At 45.5% G+C, this 16,730-nt stretch overlaps 1 protein-coding gene across 4 annotated transcripts; it reads left to right on the plus strand.

The window, feature by feature from the left end:
- Window positions 1–21: 21 nt before the first annotated feature.
- On the plus strand, window positions 22–15,476 carry ADSL (adenylosuccinate lyase). 4 transcript variants are annotated; one of them, XM_004007004.6, is made up of 13 exons: window positions 22–218; window positions 3,250–3,453; window positions 5,098–5,142; window positions 5,639–5,718; window positions 8,510–8,681; window positions 8,896–8,942; window positions 9,752–9,842; window positions 10,198–10,267; window positions 10,412–10,559; window positions 11,884–11,974; window positions 12,791–12,880; window positions 13,286–13,462; window positions 15,344–15,476. In XM_004007004.6, the coding sequence occupies exons 1-13, from the start codon at window positions 48–50 to the stop codon at window positions 15,428–15,430; spliced, it is 1,473 nt and encodes a 490-aa protein (XP_004007053.1). In that variant the 5' UTR covers window positions 22–47; the 3' UTR covers window positions 15,431–15,476. The 4 variants fall into 4 exon arrangements, with proteins under 4 accessions (XP_004007053.1, XP_012031067.1, XP_060269553.1 ...); XM_012175677.5 differs by having other exon boundaries at window positions 22–87; XM_060413570.1 differs by having other exon boundaries at window positions 13,286–15,476.
- The last annotated feature ends 1,254 nt before the right edge of the window (window positions 15,477–16,730 follow it).

The raw sequence follows: 16,730 nt of genomic DNA on the forward strand, positions 1-16,730 counted from the left end.
TCCGCCCTCGCTGACCCAGTCAGCTCCGGCGGGGTCCAGAGTCCGGGATGGCCGCAGGGGGCGACTGTGGCGGGCGGGAGGCGGCCTGTGAGTACGATAGCTATCGCTCGCCGCTTGCTTCCCGTTATGCCAGCCCGGAGATGTGCTTCCTGTTTAGCGACAAGTACAAATTCCGGACCTGGCGGCAGCTCTGGCTATGGCTGGCGGAGGCCGAGCAGGTAACGCATCTGGAGGCGGGCCCCGCCCTGCACGTGCCAGGCTGGGACTTAGTGCGCGGGCTGAGCCTCCCCAGGCAGCTGCCCCGCTATTTTCGGCCAGGTGTTCCCTTTCCGGAGGAACGGCCCCAGGAAGGCCAGGGCAGGAGGCCCAGCAGTCGCCACCTGTTACCTCACACGTTTTAATGGTGGAGGGTTGGAGATGGACGGTGGGCGGCGAGAAGTGCAGTTACCGTTTCCGGGAGTAAGTCTTGGCGGTTCCTGTAGGAGTGCACCGCCGAGTGCTCCTTCTGTGCGGTTGTGCTCGCTTCTGCACACATCTTTACCCGGTTAACTCAGAAAGACTTTGCAGACTAGGGCGCGGTTTCCCACGTTATAGGAGAGAAGACCAAGCCTCGATGATGTGCCAGTGAGATATTTGCTTCTAACCATTATGACAACCCACTCCAGTATTCTTGCCTAGAGAATCCGATGGAGAGAGGAGCCTAGCGGGCTATACAGTCCAGGAGTCGCCAAGAGTCGGAAATGACTGAAGCGAGTTAGCACTCCTATAAATAAAGGAACCCGGTGTGAACCCATGACCATGCAAAGCCTAACTGAACGCCCAGCCACCTCGCCCTCCACATGCCTCTGTGTAGTCAGAGACCTGTCACTGCAAAATACACATTTCCTGGGCCATTTTTTCTTCTTCACTAGACTGCCTTTTTTTGTCTCTGGGGAGAGAGAATCAGGGTAGGGGGTTATTAGATGCGAGTTATGGGTTCTGAGAGCTTCATGTAGAGGTATTCTGCCGAGCGGTTTCAGAAATAGCCCCAGAAGGATCTTCACAGAAGCGCTGAAGGAAGCATGAGAGTGATCCAGAGAGCTATAAAGTTTCCGAGGAAAATGCCACACAAGCAAGATGGCAGTCCTCTCCGAAATGACATTTAGTAACCTCAGAAACAATCTGAGTACCTACCTAGGACCAAGGTATAGGGTCCCCGAACAGGAAACTTTCTTCCTAAATTTTACACCCTTCCTATCACCTTGCTCAAGAAATAAAGTAGTACATGACACTAGCAGACACAGTACTCTGTAATGGCTTATATAGGAAAAGAATCTAAAAAAGTGGATGGATATATGATAACTGATTGATTTTGCTTTTCACCTGAAACTAACACATTCTTTTAAAGCAACTATACTCCAATAAAAAAATTTTTTTAAATGCTAGCAGACATTTCTACAGTGCCTGCTATGTGTGCTCAGCAGTTTGAAGACCTTAAAAATTAATTTACTAATTCTCAAAACAATTCTTTATAAGCATGTGATTCCTGTTTTACAGAGGATAAAATGAAGGCACAGATTTCATAAACAGAGCTCGGATAACAATAATAGTAGATCAGGACATGAAGTGTGTTGTCATTTGTTACCTACGGGGTCGCACAGAGTCAGACAGGACTGAAGGGACTTAGCAGCAGCAGCAGCAGCAGCAGCATCTACTCTGTTTTCTGTTTTACTTGGTATTCCGTGTAGATGAGGCTGGTGCCAGTCACCATAGCTTGTAAGAACTTCAAGCTGGAATTGAAATGTAGAGTCAGTATGTATCCTTTCCTCTGCCCAGTCTACACAGTGCCTGAAATGCATCCAATTTTGATATCTCCTGAGTCTGTATTATCTATTAGCTAGGGTGTCAAAATGAACAGCAGGAAGTACATAACAATTTAATAGTTTAAAAAAAACAAACAAACAAACTTGAGGAATGAGAAACTAGGGCAAGCGCAAAAAATTCGCCTTGGATTTTGAGGATGCGTTGCTTGGGGAGGAAGCAGTTTGACCACACTGCCCCCTGCTGTTCTGTTTTGGGAGGAGCCCTACGATGTCTTCGCTCAAAGATCCAAGGCAGCTTGGCCAGATGTAGTGTGACTAAGGAACTGAATTTTCACTAGTTTAAATGTAAATAGCCACATATGACTAGATAGGTCTTAAGATGTGAGCTCCTTCTCAGGACCAGGCCTTGGGACTTTGAAGTGAGGTTTGGGTAAAATTCACCAGTGTACATACTTAGCACTTGGCTCCAGGGTTCTGAGCTGCCAGTGGGCTGCCAGCTGTTTTTTGTCAGCCTGATTTTATTCAGTGATGGATGAATGTGAGATGTTGGTGTGTTTATTTTCTCATTAATATCTCCTGGAATTGCTTTCAGTTGCACTGAATTCGCTGCACATAATTTGTTGGCAGAGCTACTAACAGCGTTGCTAATTTCGGTTTCTCTGACTAAATCCAACTAGATAAGATATAAAGCTGTGGCCGGGATCCCACACTCTGGGCACTTAAGAGCCAAGCACTAAAGAGCCTAAGCAATAAATACCACAAAGCTGTCCTTTCAGGGAGTCTATACATTCTAGAGAGGAGAGACAGGCTAAAAGATGTGTAAAAATGTCATATGGCAGTAAGTGCTCTAAATAAAACCAGGTTAAAGGGATAGCGAGTGACACCGAAGAAGGGTGTTTCGTATTGATGTCAGGAAAGCCTCTCTGAGGAGATGGCATTTGAGCCCAGAGACCAGAACCTGTGAGGGAGTGAGCAGAGATGTTGGGGGCAGAAGGAATGGAAATCAGGACTACATTGTTGTGTATATTGGAGTTTACTTAGAATATGACTTGCCATGATTCATTTAGAAAGCTTCCTGGGGACTTCCGTGGTGGTCCAGTGGGTAAGAATCCACCTTCCAATGCAGGAGATGCAGGTTCAATCCCTGGTCAGGGAGGTAAGATCCCACAGGCAGCAGGGCAACTAAGCTTAAGCACTGCAACTGCTGAGCCCGTGCCCTCAAAAAGGGCCCACATGCCACAACAAAGGCCCAGCGCAGCCAAAATTTTTAAAAAGATAGTTGTCTCTTCCTCCCCATGTCCTTTTAGTTTAACTGCCCCAAGTTTTAGTTTAAGAATTGGAAGGTAGGGCATAAACAGTAACATGAATCAGTGTTGTTTTTTGCTGTCATTCCCATCAAATAATGTGACATAAGAAGTTATTTCATTTTATTTTGCCTCTTCTGCAGACACTGGGTTTGCCTGTCACAGAGGAACAAATCCAGGAGATGAAATCTAACCTGGACAACATCGACTTCAAGATGGCAGCTGAAGAGGAGAAGCAGTTACGACATGATGTGATGGCCCACGTGCACACGTTTGCCCACTGCTGCCCCAAAGCTGCTGGCATTATCCATCTTGGCGCCACCTCCTGCTATGTGGGAGACAATACAGTAGGAGCCCATGCTGTTCTGTGTCCACTAGGACTCAGGCTTTATAATGCATTGATACATTTTAATGGATTTTGTCCATTTTAGGAAGTGACTCCATAGGTCTTAGGATCTCAGTGCTCAGGAAGTTTCTGCTTTTGGTATCCTTCCAGTCTAAACTGTAAGCCCCTAATGACCTCCATAAAATGATGTACAGATACTGCCTATATACATCAGTATACTGGACATAGCTTGAGAGCTTAGCATTTTAGTGGCCAAAGTACTTTTCCAAAGGGATTTTCTTTCCAAAGTCCTTTATAACTCTTCGCTGTAACTTCTGAAAAGAAAAGGTAATTGCATTATAATTCTTAAATCCTTTAACTAGCAAAAGTGTCTCATAGTCAAACATGAAACAGTAACAAGCAGGCATTTGCCTAAGAGTTTACTAGGTGAGCACTTCATATGTATTCATTTTTTCGTCACAACAGGCATAATAGATGCTGTTGTTTCCATTTTAAAATAACTTTATTAAGGTATAATTTAATACCATAAATTCACCCATTTTAGATGGATAGTTCAGTGAGCTTTAATAAATTTATGCAACATTCAGCCTCATCACACGCTAGTTTTAGAACACACCCCTCATCCCAAGACGGTCTGTCTTGCTTGTTTGCCATCAGTCCCCACTCCTGCTTCCAGTCCCAAACGACTGCTGAGACCTGCTTTTTGTGTCTATAGTTGTGTCTTTTCTTGAAATTTCATGTAAATGGATTCAGAATATAAAGTCTTTGGCTCTGGCTTTATAATCCCCACCTCCACAGATGAGGAAACTTAAAGAGGTTGAAGAACCTGCCCAACCTGGAAAGGCTACAGACCTAGGTACAATGACTCCAAACCTCTGCCCTAGTCACAGTGTACCTGGGGGACTAGAAGTTAGTTTCCAGATACACTTCCAGTTCAGAAAGAAGCCAGTAGTTTTTAAGTTGCCCCCACATAACTTTTTTTTGTCTAAAGTGGTACATAATTAAAGGCATCTGTGTATAATTAGTCAGATAATGAGAGAAGAGCAGTCCTCTAACTTGGAGTATGCTTTTTTAAAGTATCCAGCATGTAGTTGGGCTTAACAGTTACCGTCTCAAGCATGTGTTGGAGTTGCTTGCAACACTTACATCATCTCACTCCCCCAAGAACAGCGTTAAATTTCCTAAACCTAGATCCTTTAGTTCATGCCTTTTTTGTTGTTAGCAATAACAGACATGGAAAGAAAAGGGAGCAGAAACTAATGGAATGTGCCCTGCAGAGTCTTCTCAGAAACTCAAATGCTATTGTCCAGGAAGATGGAAACCCTGTTGACCTGGACATCTTTGTCATATTCATGACAGGGCTGCCCCTTATCATTTTCCAGTTAAGTTAGATACCCCATAAATAGGGCGTTATAAGTATAAAGGCTTTGTGCTTATAGATCCTAGCAGTACTGCTCTCTCAGTTGGTAGGCTTTTAAGGCAGTAATCAGAAAAGTTCTGTTAGCAGCTTCTGACTTGCACAGTGTATTGCTGAAAGTAAGATAGGCAACTAGCTAAGAAACCCAGATGTGACGGCTGTAAAGTGTTAGGTCATAACGTTTGGGCGAAGCTGATTAATGTAAGGTGACTGCATTTTTCCTTGCAGGACCTGATTATTCTCAGAAATGCATTTGACCTGCTTTTGCCAAAGGTGAGAAGTTGACAAATTTCCTGCCAGTCCTAAGATTCCCTGTGACAGGAGATGGGTACCACCTTGAATAAATCAGCACAGAATAGATCTAAATAAGTTACTGTGTACTCAGATGAATGATCCTAGATCTGATCTCTAGGACTAATTGTCTCTTCTTGAGTTAAAATACTGTATGAGTTAGTGCTTTTAAAGTGAGGGAAGTGTAACCAGCAGCTTATTGCTGGAATGTGTGGGTCAGATTATGATTTTGTCTGTTTTTCTTCATGAGCGTGCCAGTTTTCTTAAAACTCTGCAGAAATAATTTGTGGCATTTTAGGTAGTCAGCTCAGTTTTTGAACGTTGTTTGGTGCTTTAAGATACAAAGATGAAAAAATGTGGCCTCTGCCTTCTGTGAGCTGAAGTGTAATTGTAGATGAATTTGTCTCCAAGTTTAGTTCTGTTTATGCAGTGCTCAGCCTGAATTCACTGTCTTTCTCCCACACCGTCTTCCTTGCAGCTTGCCAGGGTGATCTCTCGGCTTGCCGACTTTGCCAAGGAACGAGCCGATCTCCCCACCTTAGGTTTCACACATTTCCAGTAAGTGAGAGGGTTACCTCTTGGGGATTGGGCTTATTTATGGGCATCCAGCTTCCATTTATTCTTTCAGTTCTCCCTTCTCCATGGTAACCTTGAGATTAAGAAAACTCAAAATATAAGCACTTGGGATGCCTATGAGGAATGAACCTTATACCTACCTTAAAAGCTGTACTGCTGAGAGAGTAAATCTAATGGTTCGTTTCACTGAAAACTATGTATACAGATACGTATTCAGAAAGTATTCTCTTTTTGTTGTTGCTGTTAATACTCTTAACACTTCTGGTATCCCCTTTGCCTACAGGGAAATCTTTTAGTGATAGGAAGTTGGAAAGCAGATCCTATTTAGGTCACAGGGCCTGATCCTTTCTTTCCCACTCCAGGAATCAGTGCTGGTTGGTAGAATCAACCCAGGTGGTTCTCCAGGTCAGGGTAACAAACAGCTAGTTGGGGTAACTATGAAGGACCAGAGTTTAGGTGGGTACCTCCCTGTGGTGTGAGTGGGAAGGAGAGGGGCTCTCCCAGCCTTGTGCCCCAGGAAGGGGGCACTCTTGATTGCTCCCTTCTTAGATCTGTTTCCACTCTGCCTCTCAAGAAAGTGTTCTTGATTCAGTGATTCCATTCTTGAGTATTTAATGCAAGTAATCCAAATTACGGAAAAAGCTGTATGTACAAAGATCATTGTTGTAATATTATTTATGATGGTAGCCTTGGAAACAATCTATAAATGTCCAAGAATAAGAGAATAATTAAATAAGACTGTAGTATATACATAGGTTAAAATAATACACAGCCAGCAAAATGATGCTTGTTAGATTAATAAGACATGGGAATGCATGTAGGTCAATGTGGGGAAAAGACAGCATGTAAACTGTACAAAGATTGGAAGGTGCACCAAGATGTAAATACTGACTACTTTGGCTTTTTTTTTTTTTAATGTGCAAGCATTTTTATGATTACCAAGTAAAACCCTTTTTTAAAGCCGATGATGTCATTTTTGGATTGCTAGTGGCAGGTTTCAAGTGATGATATTTGAGTCGTGGTGTATTGGCATCTGCCTTATGTTTTGATGGGGTAGGTATTGCTATGGCAACAAGGATATCATCTCCTGTAACTTAGGAAAGCCTATTGAGTTTAATTTAACCTTCCTTAAAATTAGGGCCTACATTATTGGTTGCAGAAACCAGGAGAATTTGTTCATGTGAGGGGGTTGTTGCTCCGTGTGTGTGGCTGAGCCATGACAAAGGTTGCCCTCTGTGCTTTGTCTCTCCACACCTGGCATCACCTGTGTTGTGACTCTCCTTCGGCATCTGCTAGAGAGTGTTCAGGGAATACAGCCATTCCGGTATTCCTTTAGGGATGGTGGAATGAGAAGTGTCTGCTGCCACAGTTAGCAGGTGTTAGGAATTCAGAAAATGGTATTGATGCATAGATCTCGACTCAGAATGGATCAGTACCTGCAATTAAAAAGAAACAGCTTTATTGAGATACAACTGATATACCATAAAATTCACCCAATTTTTGTGTATTTAGAGAGTTTATGCAGTCATTACCAGTGTGTAATTTCAGAATATTTCCATCACCCTGCCCTCAAAAGACCCTTTAGCAGTCCCTCCCATCTCCCCATTCCCTCCCTCCTGGCAACCACAAATCTGTTTTCTGTTTGTGGATTTGTCTCTTGAACACTTCAATCAAGTAGAATCATGTAATACTCATCTCCTTGTGACTGGCTTCATTTCACTTAACATAGCATTTTCAGTGTTCATCCATGTTGTAGCATGTGTCATTACTTAATGTCTTTTACAGCCAAATAACATACCATTATATGGATATGCTACCTTTTATCTGTTCACCTTTTATCTGTTTATCTGCTGGACATTTGGATTCTTTCCACTCTGTTGCTGTTATGTGTAAGGCTGCTGTGAATAGGTCTATGCAAATTTCTTTTCTTTATTATACCAATAATCTATTTAAGGAAAACTACCTAAAGATCAATTTGGGACTATGTGTCTGCTTTGGACATTCTTAGTGGGCTACCTTCCTGTTGCCAGCTGTCAGCATCATTCGCCTAATAGAGAAGGCTAGGTAATCTATTAGAACTCTGGCTTTACTATAGTTTTTTCATAATCGCGTTTTATGTTATAAACAGACCTGCTGTGGGCTGGCTTTGATTTAGACTGAAGACAAAGCCATTAGCCGTTAAGTTAGAGTTGTCTGATTGTGCGTGTTTCCAGGTTGTTCTCTGCTGCTCAGCTCAGTCTTCATCGGGTCTCGACTCTTTCCAAAGTCCTTTCTTTCCTGCCAGTCTAGAGCCACAGTCTCCAGTGTCCTCGTTTTACTTTCTGATAGCATTTTTTAAATGAGCGGTTATCTTGTTTACTTTTTTACACTACAGTATGAGCTCCACTAGACAGGGACTTGGTCTGTTCTGTTCTTTGTTGTATTTCCAATACCAGCAACACATTAGATGCTCGGCAAGTGTTTGTTATGTGTGTATTTCTTGCCAAGATCTAGGGACAAACAAAGCAGACATTGTCTCTGCCCTTATAGTGCCTCTTGATGCTGAAGCAAGAGCTATGCTAGTGGCCCTTTAGTTTTATAACCTTTGAATATTTATAAATGACATTGAATCTGCTTAACTAGTATTTGCTTAAGTTTTTTAGCTCTTGTATGTCTTCACTTTAATTCTTTCCCTTCCCAGGGGTAACAGTGATTATTAGAAGAAGCAACGAAGGTTTTATGAAACAAGTCATTGGTTTGAGACTTCTGTGTGTTCTCCTTGGGTTGTGTTCAGGCCTGCTCAGCTGACCACAGTTGGGAAACGTTGCTGTCTCTGGATTCAGGATCTGTGCATGGATCTCCAGAACCTGAAGCGTGTCCGGGATGAGCTGCGCTTCCGAGGCGTGAAGGGTACCACTGGCACCCAGGCCAGCTTCCTGCAGCTCTTCGAGGGAGATGACCAAAAGGTGTGCTTAGAGAGTGACCTGGGTGAGACAGACCCAACTGTGGGAGCACCAGAAACAAAGCTGCCCCCCAGGATGGTGGGAGCGATGGATCTTGGGGTGGGTACAGTCTCAACTGGAAAGGTACTGAAGGCATAAACCTGAGCAGGATGACGTGTCAGGATGCTTTCATACTAGACATGCCTGGATTTCTATGGGGATGTCTTTTCTTCCCAAGGTAGAACAGCTTGACAAGATGGTGACAGAAAAGGCAGGATTCAAGAGGTAGGTGAGTGGGGAAAGTGTCTGCCTCCCTGTTAGGTAATAAAAGGCAGTGTCCCTCCAGATTTGGCCTTAGCTGTTCTTTTTTTTTTTTCCCTTTTCTGTGTCTTTCCACCCATTTCCTTCTATCTCTGGTGTGGTTTTGTTTCCTGGATTCTATTATATTCCTTATAATTTTTCAGAAAAAAGGAGCTGTTTAGTTGTGAGTTCAGGAGAATAGCCTTACCTGTGTTGTTTTGGTTTTGTTTTTACTAAAGGCCTCTGACAGGTTGGTCTCAGTCTGTCTTTTTGCTTCAGGGGCCCCCAGGCTCCCCTGTGGTTCCTTGTTTTTGTTGTTGTTGTTATGTAAAATATTTCTTTCTTTGGCTGCGATGGGTCTTGCTTGAGTCATGTGAACTCTTAATTGTGGTATGTGGGATCTGGTTCCTTGACCAGGGATCCAACCTGGCCCCCTGGATTGGGAGCACAGAGTCTTAGCCAGTGGACCACAAGGGAAGTCGTCCCTCACCCCTCACCCCTCCTCACCCCCCCACGTTGGCTCCTTGTTTCAGGCACTTCACTGGGCTGCAGCAGAACAGAGGCTTGCTGGAATGTTTCCTCCTTGGGTCAGGGTGGCCGCTTGGGTTTAGTAAAAAGTGGGGTGGGAAGTACAGTTTCTTCCTGGAGCCACTAATCAGTGCAGTCTTGGACTGAGTGCAACGTAATACCTCAGTGAGACCAAGCCTTTGCTTAGGGTCTGCGTTGGCTCACTTGTCTGACACAGTTATATTTTGAAATATTTTCACTTAAAGCTCTTTTCTGTTTATTTCTAGGGCTTTTATCATCACAGGGCAGACCTATACACGAAAAGTAGATATTGAGGTGCTCTCTGTGCTGGCTAGCTTGGGGGCATCGGTGCACAAGGTAAGTGGAGGCAGCAGTGGGTAGTCGGCACCACAGACTGACCCCCCAGCCTCAGGTTCTGACTTCATCATGCTCTCAAGAGATGTCAGATAGCGCTGTTAGTAATTTGGGTCTCTCAGGGGAGCCTCTTAAGTGAAGGTGTGTGAAAAAGGATTGGTTCCAGCATTCTCCTTAAGTTCATCTTGCCATGGTCTGCTCGTGATATCTTAAGCAGTGTTTCACCAGAACATTTCCGTGCTGACGGTCAGCTCGGTGGCAGCACCTGAAGAGCTCACCTCCTCCATCAGTCTAGCCCCTGCCTGGACCCCCCAAGTACTGATAATGTGGGTGACACTTGTGCCCCCGCTTCCCTCAGATTTGTACGGACATACGACTCCTGGCAAACCTCAAGGAGATGGAGGAGCCCTTTGAAAAACAGCAGATCGGTGAGTGTCGTGTGGAGACCTGGGAACACCGCGAGATGCAGCGGGTTTGTGGGCACATGTGAGCAGTTCAGCCAGCAGCCTGCTCGGCCTCGCACTGTCCCCTGAGGTCTTCCTGCCTTTGCTTCTTGTCCTTTACACGGGCAGGCTCAAGTGCAATGCCATACAAGCGGAACCCTATGCGCTCAGAGCGGTGCTGCAGCCTGGCCCGGCACCTGATGACCCTCGCCTTGGACCCCTTGCAGACGGCATCTGTGCAGTGGTTTGAACGCACTCTCGATGACAGTGCCAACCGGTCAGTGAAAGGGGCAGCACACACAGCAAGCTGTCAGAGGGCACAGAGGGCCTGGGAGCAACAGGACTACAGGGCATCCCTGTATTCCCTCCTTGTCTGTAGGAGCCTGGAGTCTTAACAGGGAGGCAGGAACATGGTACAGTGTGATGTGTGTTAGAATATGTACAGGGTATCCTTGCAGGGGCAAAGGCGGGGGTTGGGAGGAGTCGAGGGAAGCTTCACAAGGAGGCAGTGCCGTAGACTGAAGAAATCTAGGCATTTATCATGTGAAACGAAATTGGAAGCACGTATAAAGCACAAAGGCAGGAGAAAGAACGGTTTGGAGAGTTAGTTACTGGAGTCAGGTAGCCCTGGAGGATGAAGTCTGTGGCAAGAAATGAGGTGGGAATGCTCATGGAAAGTAGCCGGTTTATGAAGGGCCTTCTGGGCCTGAAAACGAGGGTAGATGTTGTTCTGATGGCAGGTGGTGTCAGCTGTGGTATCTTGGCACAGTGACCTCTTGATTAGGTCCAAGATGGTTCAGGAGTAATTAGTAGTTACTAATAAGGTACCAGCATCCACGTGACTTTCTGCTTTATGTATATACTTATTTGAAAGCAGATTCACTCTTATTTGCTTGTATTCTGCTGGAATCTCTTGAGAGGAAATGATCAGTAGTTAAAGCCAACTCTCTGGATTGTGTTCATAATCCAGGATTTATGGAAATAAAACGTGAACTCATTCGGAAGTCAGCCATCAGCTGTATTTTAGCAAACTGTGACCTAGTCAGCTGTGCCCACTAAAACACCCTGCAACAGTTTGGAGAATCAGTTATAAGACAGGATGCTGGTCAGAACAAGTTAGGAGGCTGCTTTAAAAATCCACACCCACACTGGCATGGTGCCGGTGTGACTGGAGAGGATGTGGATCTAAATTGATGTCACGGGGACTGGCCTGGGCAGTTGGCTGGAGTGGGGGTTTAGATGGTGATGGGGTGCTGGTGCCCTTTCCTGAGGCAGGAGCTGCAGGAGAGGAAGAGTAGGGTGAGGAGCAGAGCAGGAGGCAGTGGAGAAGCATCTGCATTAGGTCCTGGGCTTGCGGAACCTACCGATGAGCCGGGTGGAACTCCCCAAATAGGTGTATGGCCTGGCGCCTAGGCAGGTGGTCTGGGCAAGAGGTGGTAGATTCAAGGGTCATCAGGATATTGAGGCTGTTGAAGGGAATTGTCCAAGAGGCACATCTGGCATGAGACGTCAGTAGGGCAGCTCCTTGAGACACACCCTGCATTTCACGGAAATCGTTATTTGTTTTAAGCGATAACTGAATTGGCTGTTTGTTTTTCTAGACGTATCTGTTTGGCGGAGGCGTTTCTCACTGCAGATACTGTACTGAATACGTTGCAGAACATTTCTGAAGGATTGGTGGTATACCCCAAAGTAAGAGGCCTCTCTGAAAAGCACAGCATTCAGGAGGGGTTGGAGAGGGGGTGGAGGGGGTGGCAGAGAGTGGGACTTTGTGCTCTGGAGTGAACATGTTGGAGGAGTGCTTCCCAGCCAGAGTTTACTCTCCACGTTGTGACACAAGCTCTCGGGAACAAGTCTGTGGAGTTCGCAGACCGGTTTATAGACCAGGGAGGAAGCAGTACTTTGAATTGGCTGAAAACTGTCTGCCAGCCTGAGTCATCAGCTCTGCTGTGGCTGGCGGGGTAGACTGTTCCACTGGCCCATTTGTAGGTACCTGAGGCGGATGGGTTTGTTTCCATTCTGTACTCAGCTCCTGAAGTCAGGCCCCGAACTGGAGCAGACTTGAGGTTTGAGGAATTTTTCTGATGAAGTCAGTATCCCTTTTTAAAATCAAAATAATACTCTGGAGTATGAGAAGACTTCCCTGGTGGCTCAGAGGGTAAAGCGTCTGCCTGCAATGCAGGAGACCTGGGTTCGATCCCTGGGCCAGGAAGATCCCCTGGAGAAGGAAATGACAATCTACTCCAGTACTCTTGCCTGGAAAATCCCATGGACAGAGAAGCCTAGTAGACTACAGTCCACGGGATCGCAAAGAGTCAGACACGACTGAGCGACTTCACTTTCACTTTAAAAAATACAGTATAGAATAAGACAAATTCTTCTACCCTCTTTCTTCGTGGACATGGGGGAACACGTCCCCACTGTGCGTGATTTTGGTCGTAGTTTACATCTTACTGTGCGTATGACTTTGTAACCTGAGGCATCCTTCTTGGCGCTTCACTCTTCCAGGTAATTGAGCGGCGCATCCGGCAGGAGCTGCCTTTCATGGCCACAGAGAACATCATTATGGCCATGGTGAAAGCCGGGGGTAACCGCCAGGTGTGTAGCCCCTTGTGCTCCTGCATAAATTGAAAGTACTGCACCTTTGGTCCTGCTCTCCTCCCTGAAGAAGGGTGGATGAAGGTGTTTCTGTCCTTCCATTCAGTCACGGTATTGGTGCAGAACAGTGACAACAGACTGTCGTAGAACAGGCTTATCTTTGGAGGGTGATGGTGGTGAAATCAGTTAATTAAAAATTGACTTGCTCAATCACTTGTAGAAAAAGTCTGCTTTCAGTGAAGAAATTAGGTCTTAGTTTCCATGGGAAATGCCAGGAACTGGGCAGGACATAAGAGTAGATGGTTCATGAAGCTTTAGAAGAGGCCTTTGTAGCACCAGCCATAAACAGCATTGACGTTCAAATGCCTGCTGTTAGTGAGACCCCAGTGCCTCCTGTCTTCCCAGGATTGCCATGAGAAAATCAGAGTGCTCTCGCAGCAGGCAGCTGCCGTGGTCAAGCAGGAAGGGGGTGACAATGACCTCATCGAACGCATCCAGGCTGATGCCTACTTCAGTCCAATCCACTCCCAGTTGGACCATTTGCTGGATCCTTCTTCTTTCACCGGCCGTGCATCCCAGCAGGTAAGCATCAGAACATTTCCATGGGGCTGCAGTCCTCCCCAAACATGCTCTGTTTATACCGCTGGGCTGCAGAGCCTGGAGTACAATCTATGTTTCTGCTTCATAGGAGGTATGATGAGAATGGGGCTAGTTAGAATTCAGGGCAGGTTGCTGCCTAAAACTTAAAGTGAAAGTCGCTCATTTATGTCCGATTCTTTGCAACCCCATGGACGAAACAGTCCATGGAGTTCTCCAAGCCAAAATACTGGAGCGGGTATCCTTTCCCTTCTCCAGGGGATCTTCCCAACCCAGGGGTTGAACCCAGGTCTCCTGCATTGCAGGCGATTCTTTACCAGCTGAGCCACAGGGCAATCTAAAACTTAAAAATTTGGTTATTTTGAGAATGCCTTAAGTTCATTTCTCCCTGAGGATTTCTCTGAATTCTGCTTTGGTCTGGAGCCTGTGGTGTAATGGACAAAGATTGGGTTTTACTGTCAGGTAGCTCCGGGTTCAGGCTTCCTGGGTAACTCAGTTGGTGAAGACTTCACCTGCAATGCAGGAGACCCCAGTTGGATTCCTGGGTCAGGAAGTTCCCTTGGAGAAGGGAGAGGCTACCCACTCCAGTATTCTTGGGCTTCCCTGGTGGCTTAGACAGTAAAAAATCCACTTGCAATGCGGGAGACCTGGGTTCCATCCCTGGGTCGGGAAGATCCCCTGGAGGAGGGCATACAAACCCACTCCAATATTCTTGCCTGGAAAATCCCCATGGACAGAGGAGCCTGCCAGGCTACAGTCCATGGGGTCACAAAGAGTTGGACATGACTGAGCAACTAAGCACAGCACAGTAGCAGCTCCGGGTTCAGTCTTGACTTCCTGCTTTTACTGGCCAATGGGATAGACTGAAAGGCCTAGCTTGGTGCATAGTAAGTATTCAGCAAACATTTGTCACTTTTCCTCATGGCCTTTTGAAGATTACAAGGGCTAATTCAAAAATATTTATTGAGTGCAGACTAGGTGCTCAGATTGTGTTTGGGTGCTGTATTTAATTCTGGTGCTTTAAAGATGAATAGATAATGGTTATCTTCAGGGAACTCAAAACTTAACGGTAAAGGCTTGTAAATAGGTCAGTGTGATACCAAGTTCATGCAAGAATTGAGGGAAGCACACCTTTTTTAGGATCACAAAAGAGACAGCCCTAGGGTAGTAGAAGTTGGAAAAGACTTCTCAGAAGACATGATATCTGAGCTGAATCTTAAGGACAAGTAGGAGTTACTTGTAGGGAACACCAGGAGGTGAAGAGACGACAGATGCATGGATGTCCAGCGTGGGAGAGAGTTGCCAGATTGTCAGGTGCCCCCAGAGTAGCTAGGATTAATGTAGAAGACGGATGGGAACCTATCATTTATATTTGAGACACTCTGATGTGCTGGATTTGAAGGACTTACACTGGAGGTGAGAAGACCAATAAGGAGGCTGCTGCAGCGGGTGAGCAGCTGGTGACGAGGGCTTTGAGCCGAGGCTGGGGTAGATAGGTGCACACAGGGCACAGGTCCAAGGGCTGTTAAGGTAAGTTAGTCACTTGGAAGCTGGTTGAAGGGGGAGGAAGGAAGGAGCATGATGGTTTTAGCTTTGGTAATGGATGGAGAATGGTGAGACCAACTGAAAGGATACAGCTGGCTGGTTTGGGCGGAGGGGTGGGGTGAGCAGCAGCCTGCTGGGGCAAACTGCCTGTGTTTAGGGAGAGATTTCTGCAGGGAGTTGAGAAAAATAGAAGCTCAGCGGTGGCATAAAAGTTTATCCAAGTAAGTCTCTGCGTTATGAAGTGACATTGAAAAAAGGATTCTCAGATTTCTCAAATTTTAACGTTTTCTTCTGTCTTGCATTTGCTTTCCTCTTTGACAGGTACAGAGATTCTTAGAAGAGGAGGTGTGTCCCCTGTTAAAACCATATGAAAGTGTGATGAAGGTGAAGGCAGAATTATGTCTGTAGAGTCGGAAGAGAATTATTAAACAAAAACCATTGTTGGCTCTGTTAACTTTTATTGCCGAGTCATAAAAACTATTACTCTAGTGCCATATTTTATTTCAGGAACTGTTACCATAAATTAATACAGCACTTTTTTTCTTTCCATGGTGCTTTCACATTTCTCACATTTGCAATGCAGAAATAAACTGCATTGTAGTTGGACTGTTTTTCACAGCTACACAAGTTTGCATAATAAATGTAGCTCATAGTTTGCACTCTGCTCTTTCAAGGCACATTTTCCAACTAGTCTAATCCTTTTTACATGTTCACTTGATTGCAAGATGGTGAACAAATTCTTGGTCCTCTCTTCTGAAAGTGAGTTTTATCTGGGCCTTGGAAAATAATCTGGATTCAGTGATTCATTATGGCCCCCTACCTACATTTCAGTTGTATTTGATGAGAATAAGTAATGAAATTTAGAGCTGCGATGAATTGTCAAAGAAACTGATGTGGTCTTCATGCTGACTCAGCTGGAGTCGTGCCCAGCTTCATTTGCTCTTTGGGTAGGGCTGTCTGTCAAGGAGATGCTAACTGGGTGTATTGATCTCATTGAAGCATTTGACGGTCTCTGGTCCTGACAGCTGGCTGTCAGAGGTGAGAGAGAGGGGACGATCACCCCGCTGGAGGGAAAGCACTGTTGTTATGCCGCAGGCTTCTGTCCTGGGCCCTGCCTCATTCTGCATATTTTTCCAGCAGAGATGAAAAGGAAGAAAGCTTATTCTCAGGTTTGCAGATGACACAAAAGTAGGACAATTAACCAAGGCATTTATTTGGTAAGATAATTAAGATGTCACCCAAAGAAAACAGATTAATATGCTGTGGCCAAAGTGAAGAAGGAAAAAATTAAGGTAAATGTAAGCAAGTTAACCTTCAACTCAATATGAACCAGAAGTGGTTGCCAGTGAGATCAGAATGTTAGGGAATGTTGATGGTAGTGGTGTCGGGCGAGGCCATTAGTCTCCATGTTCCGGGCTCATGGCATTGTGTTGAGTGTCAGACACCCCATCTGAGGAACAGAGATAAACACGGGATCCAGCCTCCAGGGAACATATGAGTGGTGAAGCAGTGTTAAGGCTCAGACCTTGTAAGAGAAAACTTGCCATTGCTTCAAATATTGTCATGAGGAAGAGAGACCCAGTTGAGACCCGTCCATACCTGTGGTTGAGAGTCTAAAGCAGGTTTGAGCCCAGACTTTGGAACTGCTCTGAGTTAGTGCTTCTCCCCGCTCTTCCCCCTCAGGTCACCTAGTGATCAGGAGTGGGGG

Source organism: Ovis aries, chromosome 3, assembly GCF_016772045.2.
Source record: "Ovis aries strain OAR_USU_Benz2616 breed Rambouillet chromosome 3, ARS-UI_Ramb_v3.0, whole genome shotgun sequence".
Lineage (NCBI taxonomy): Eukaryota > Metazoa > Chordata > Mammalia > Artiodactyla > Bovidae > Ovis > Ovis aries.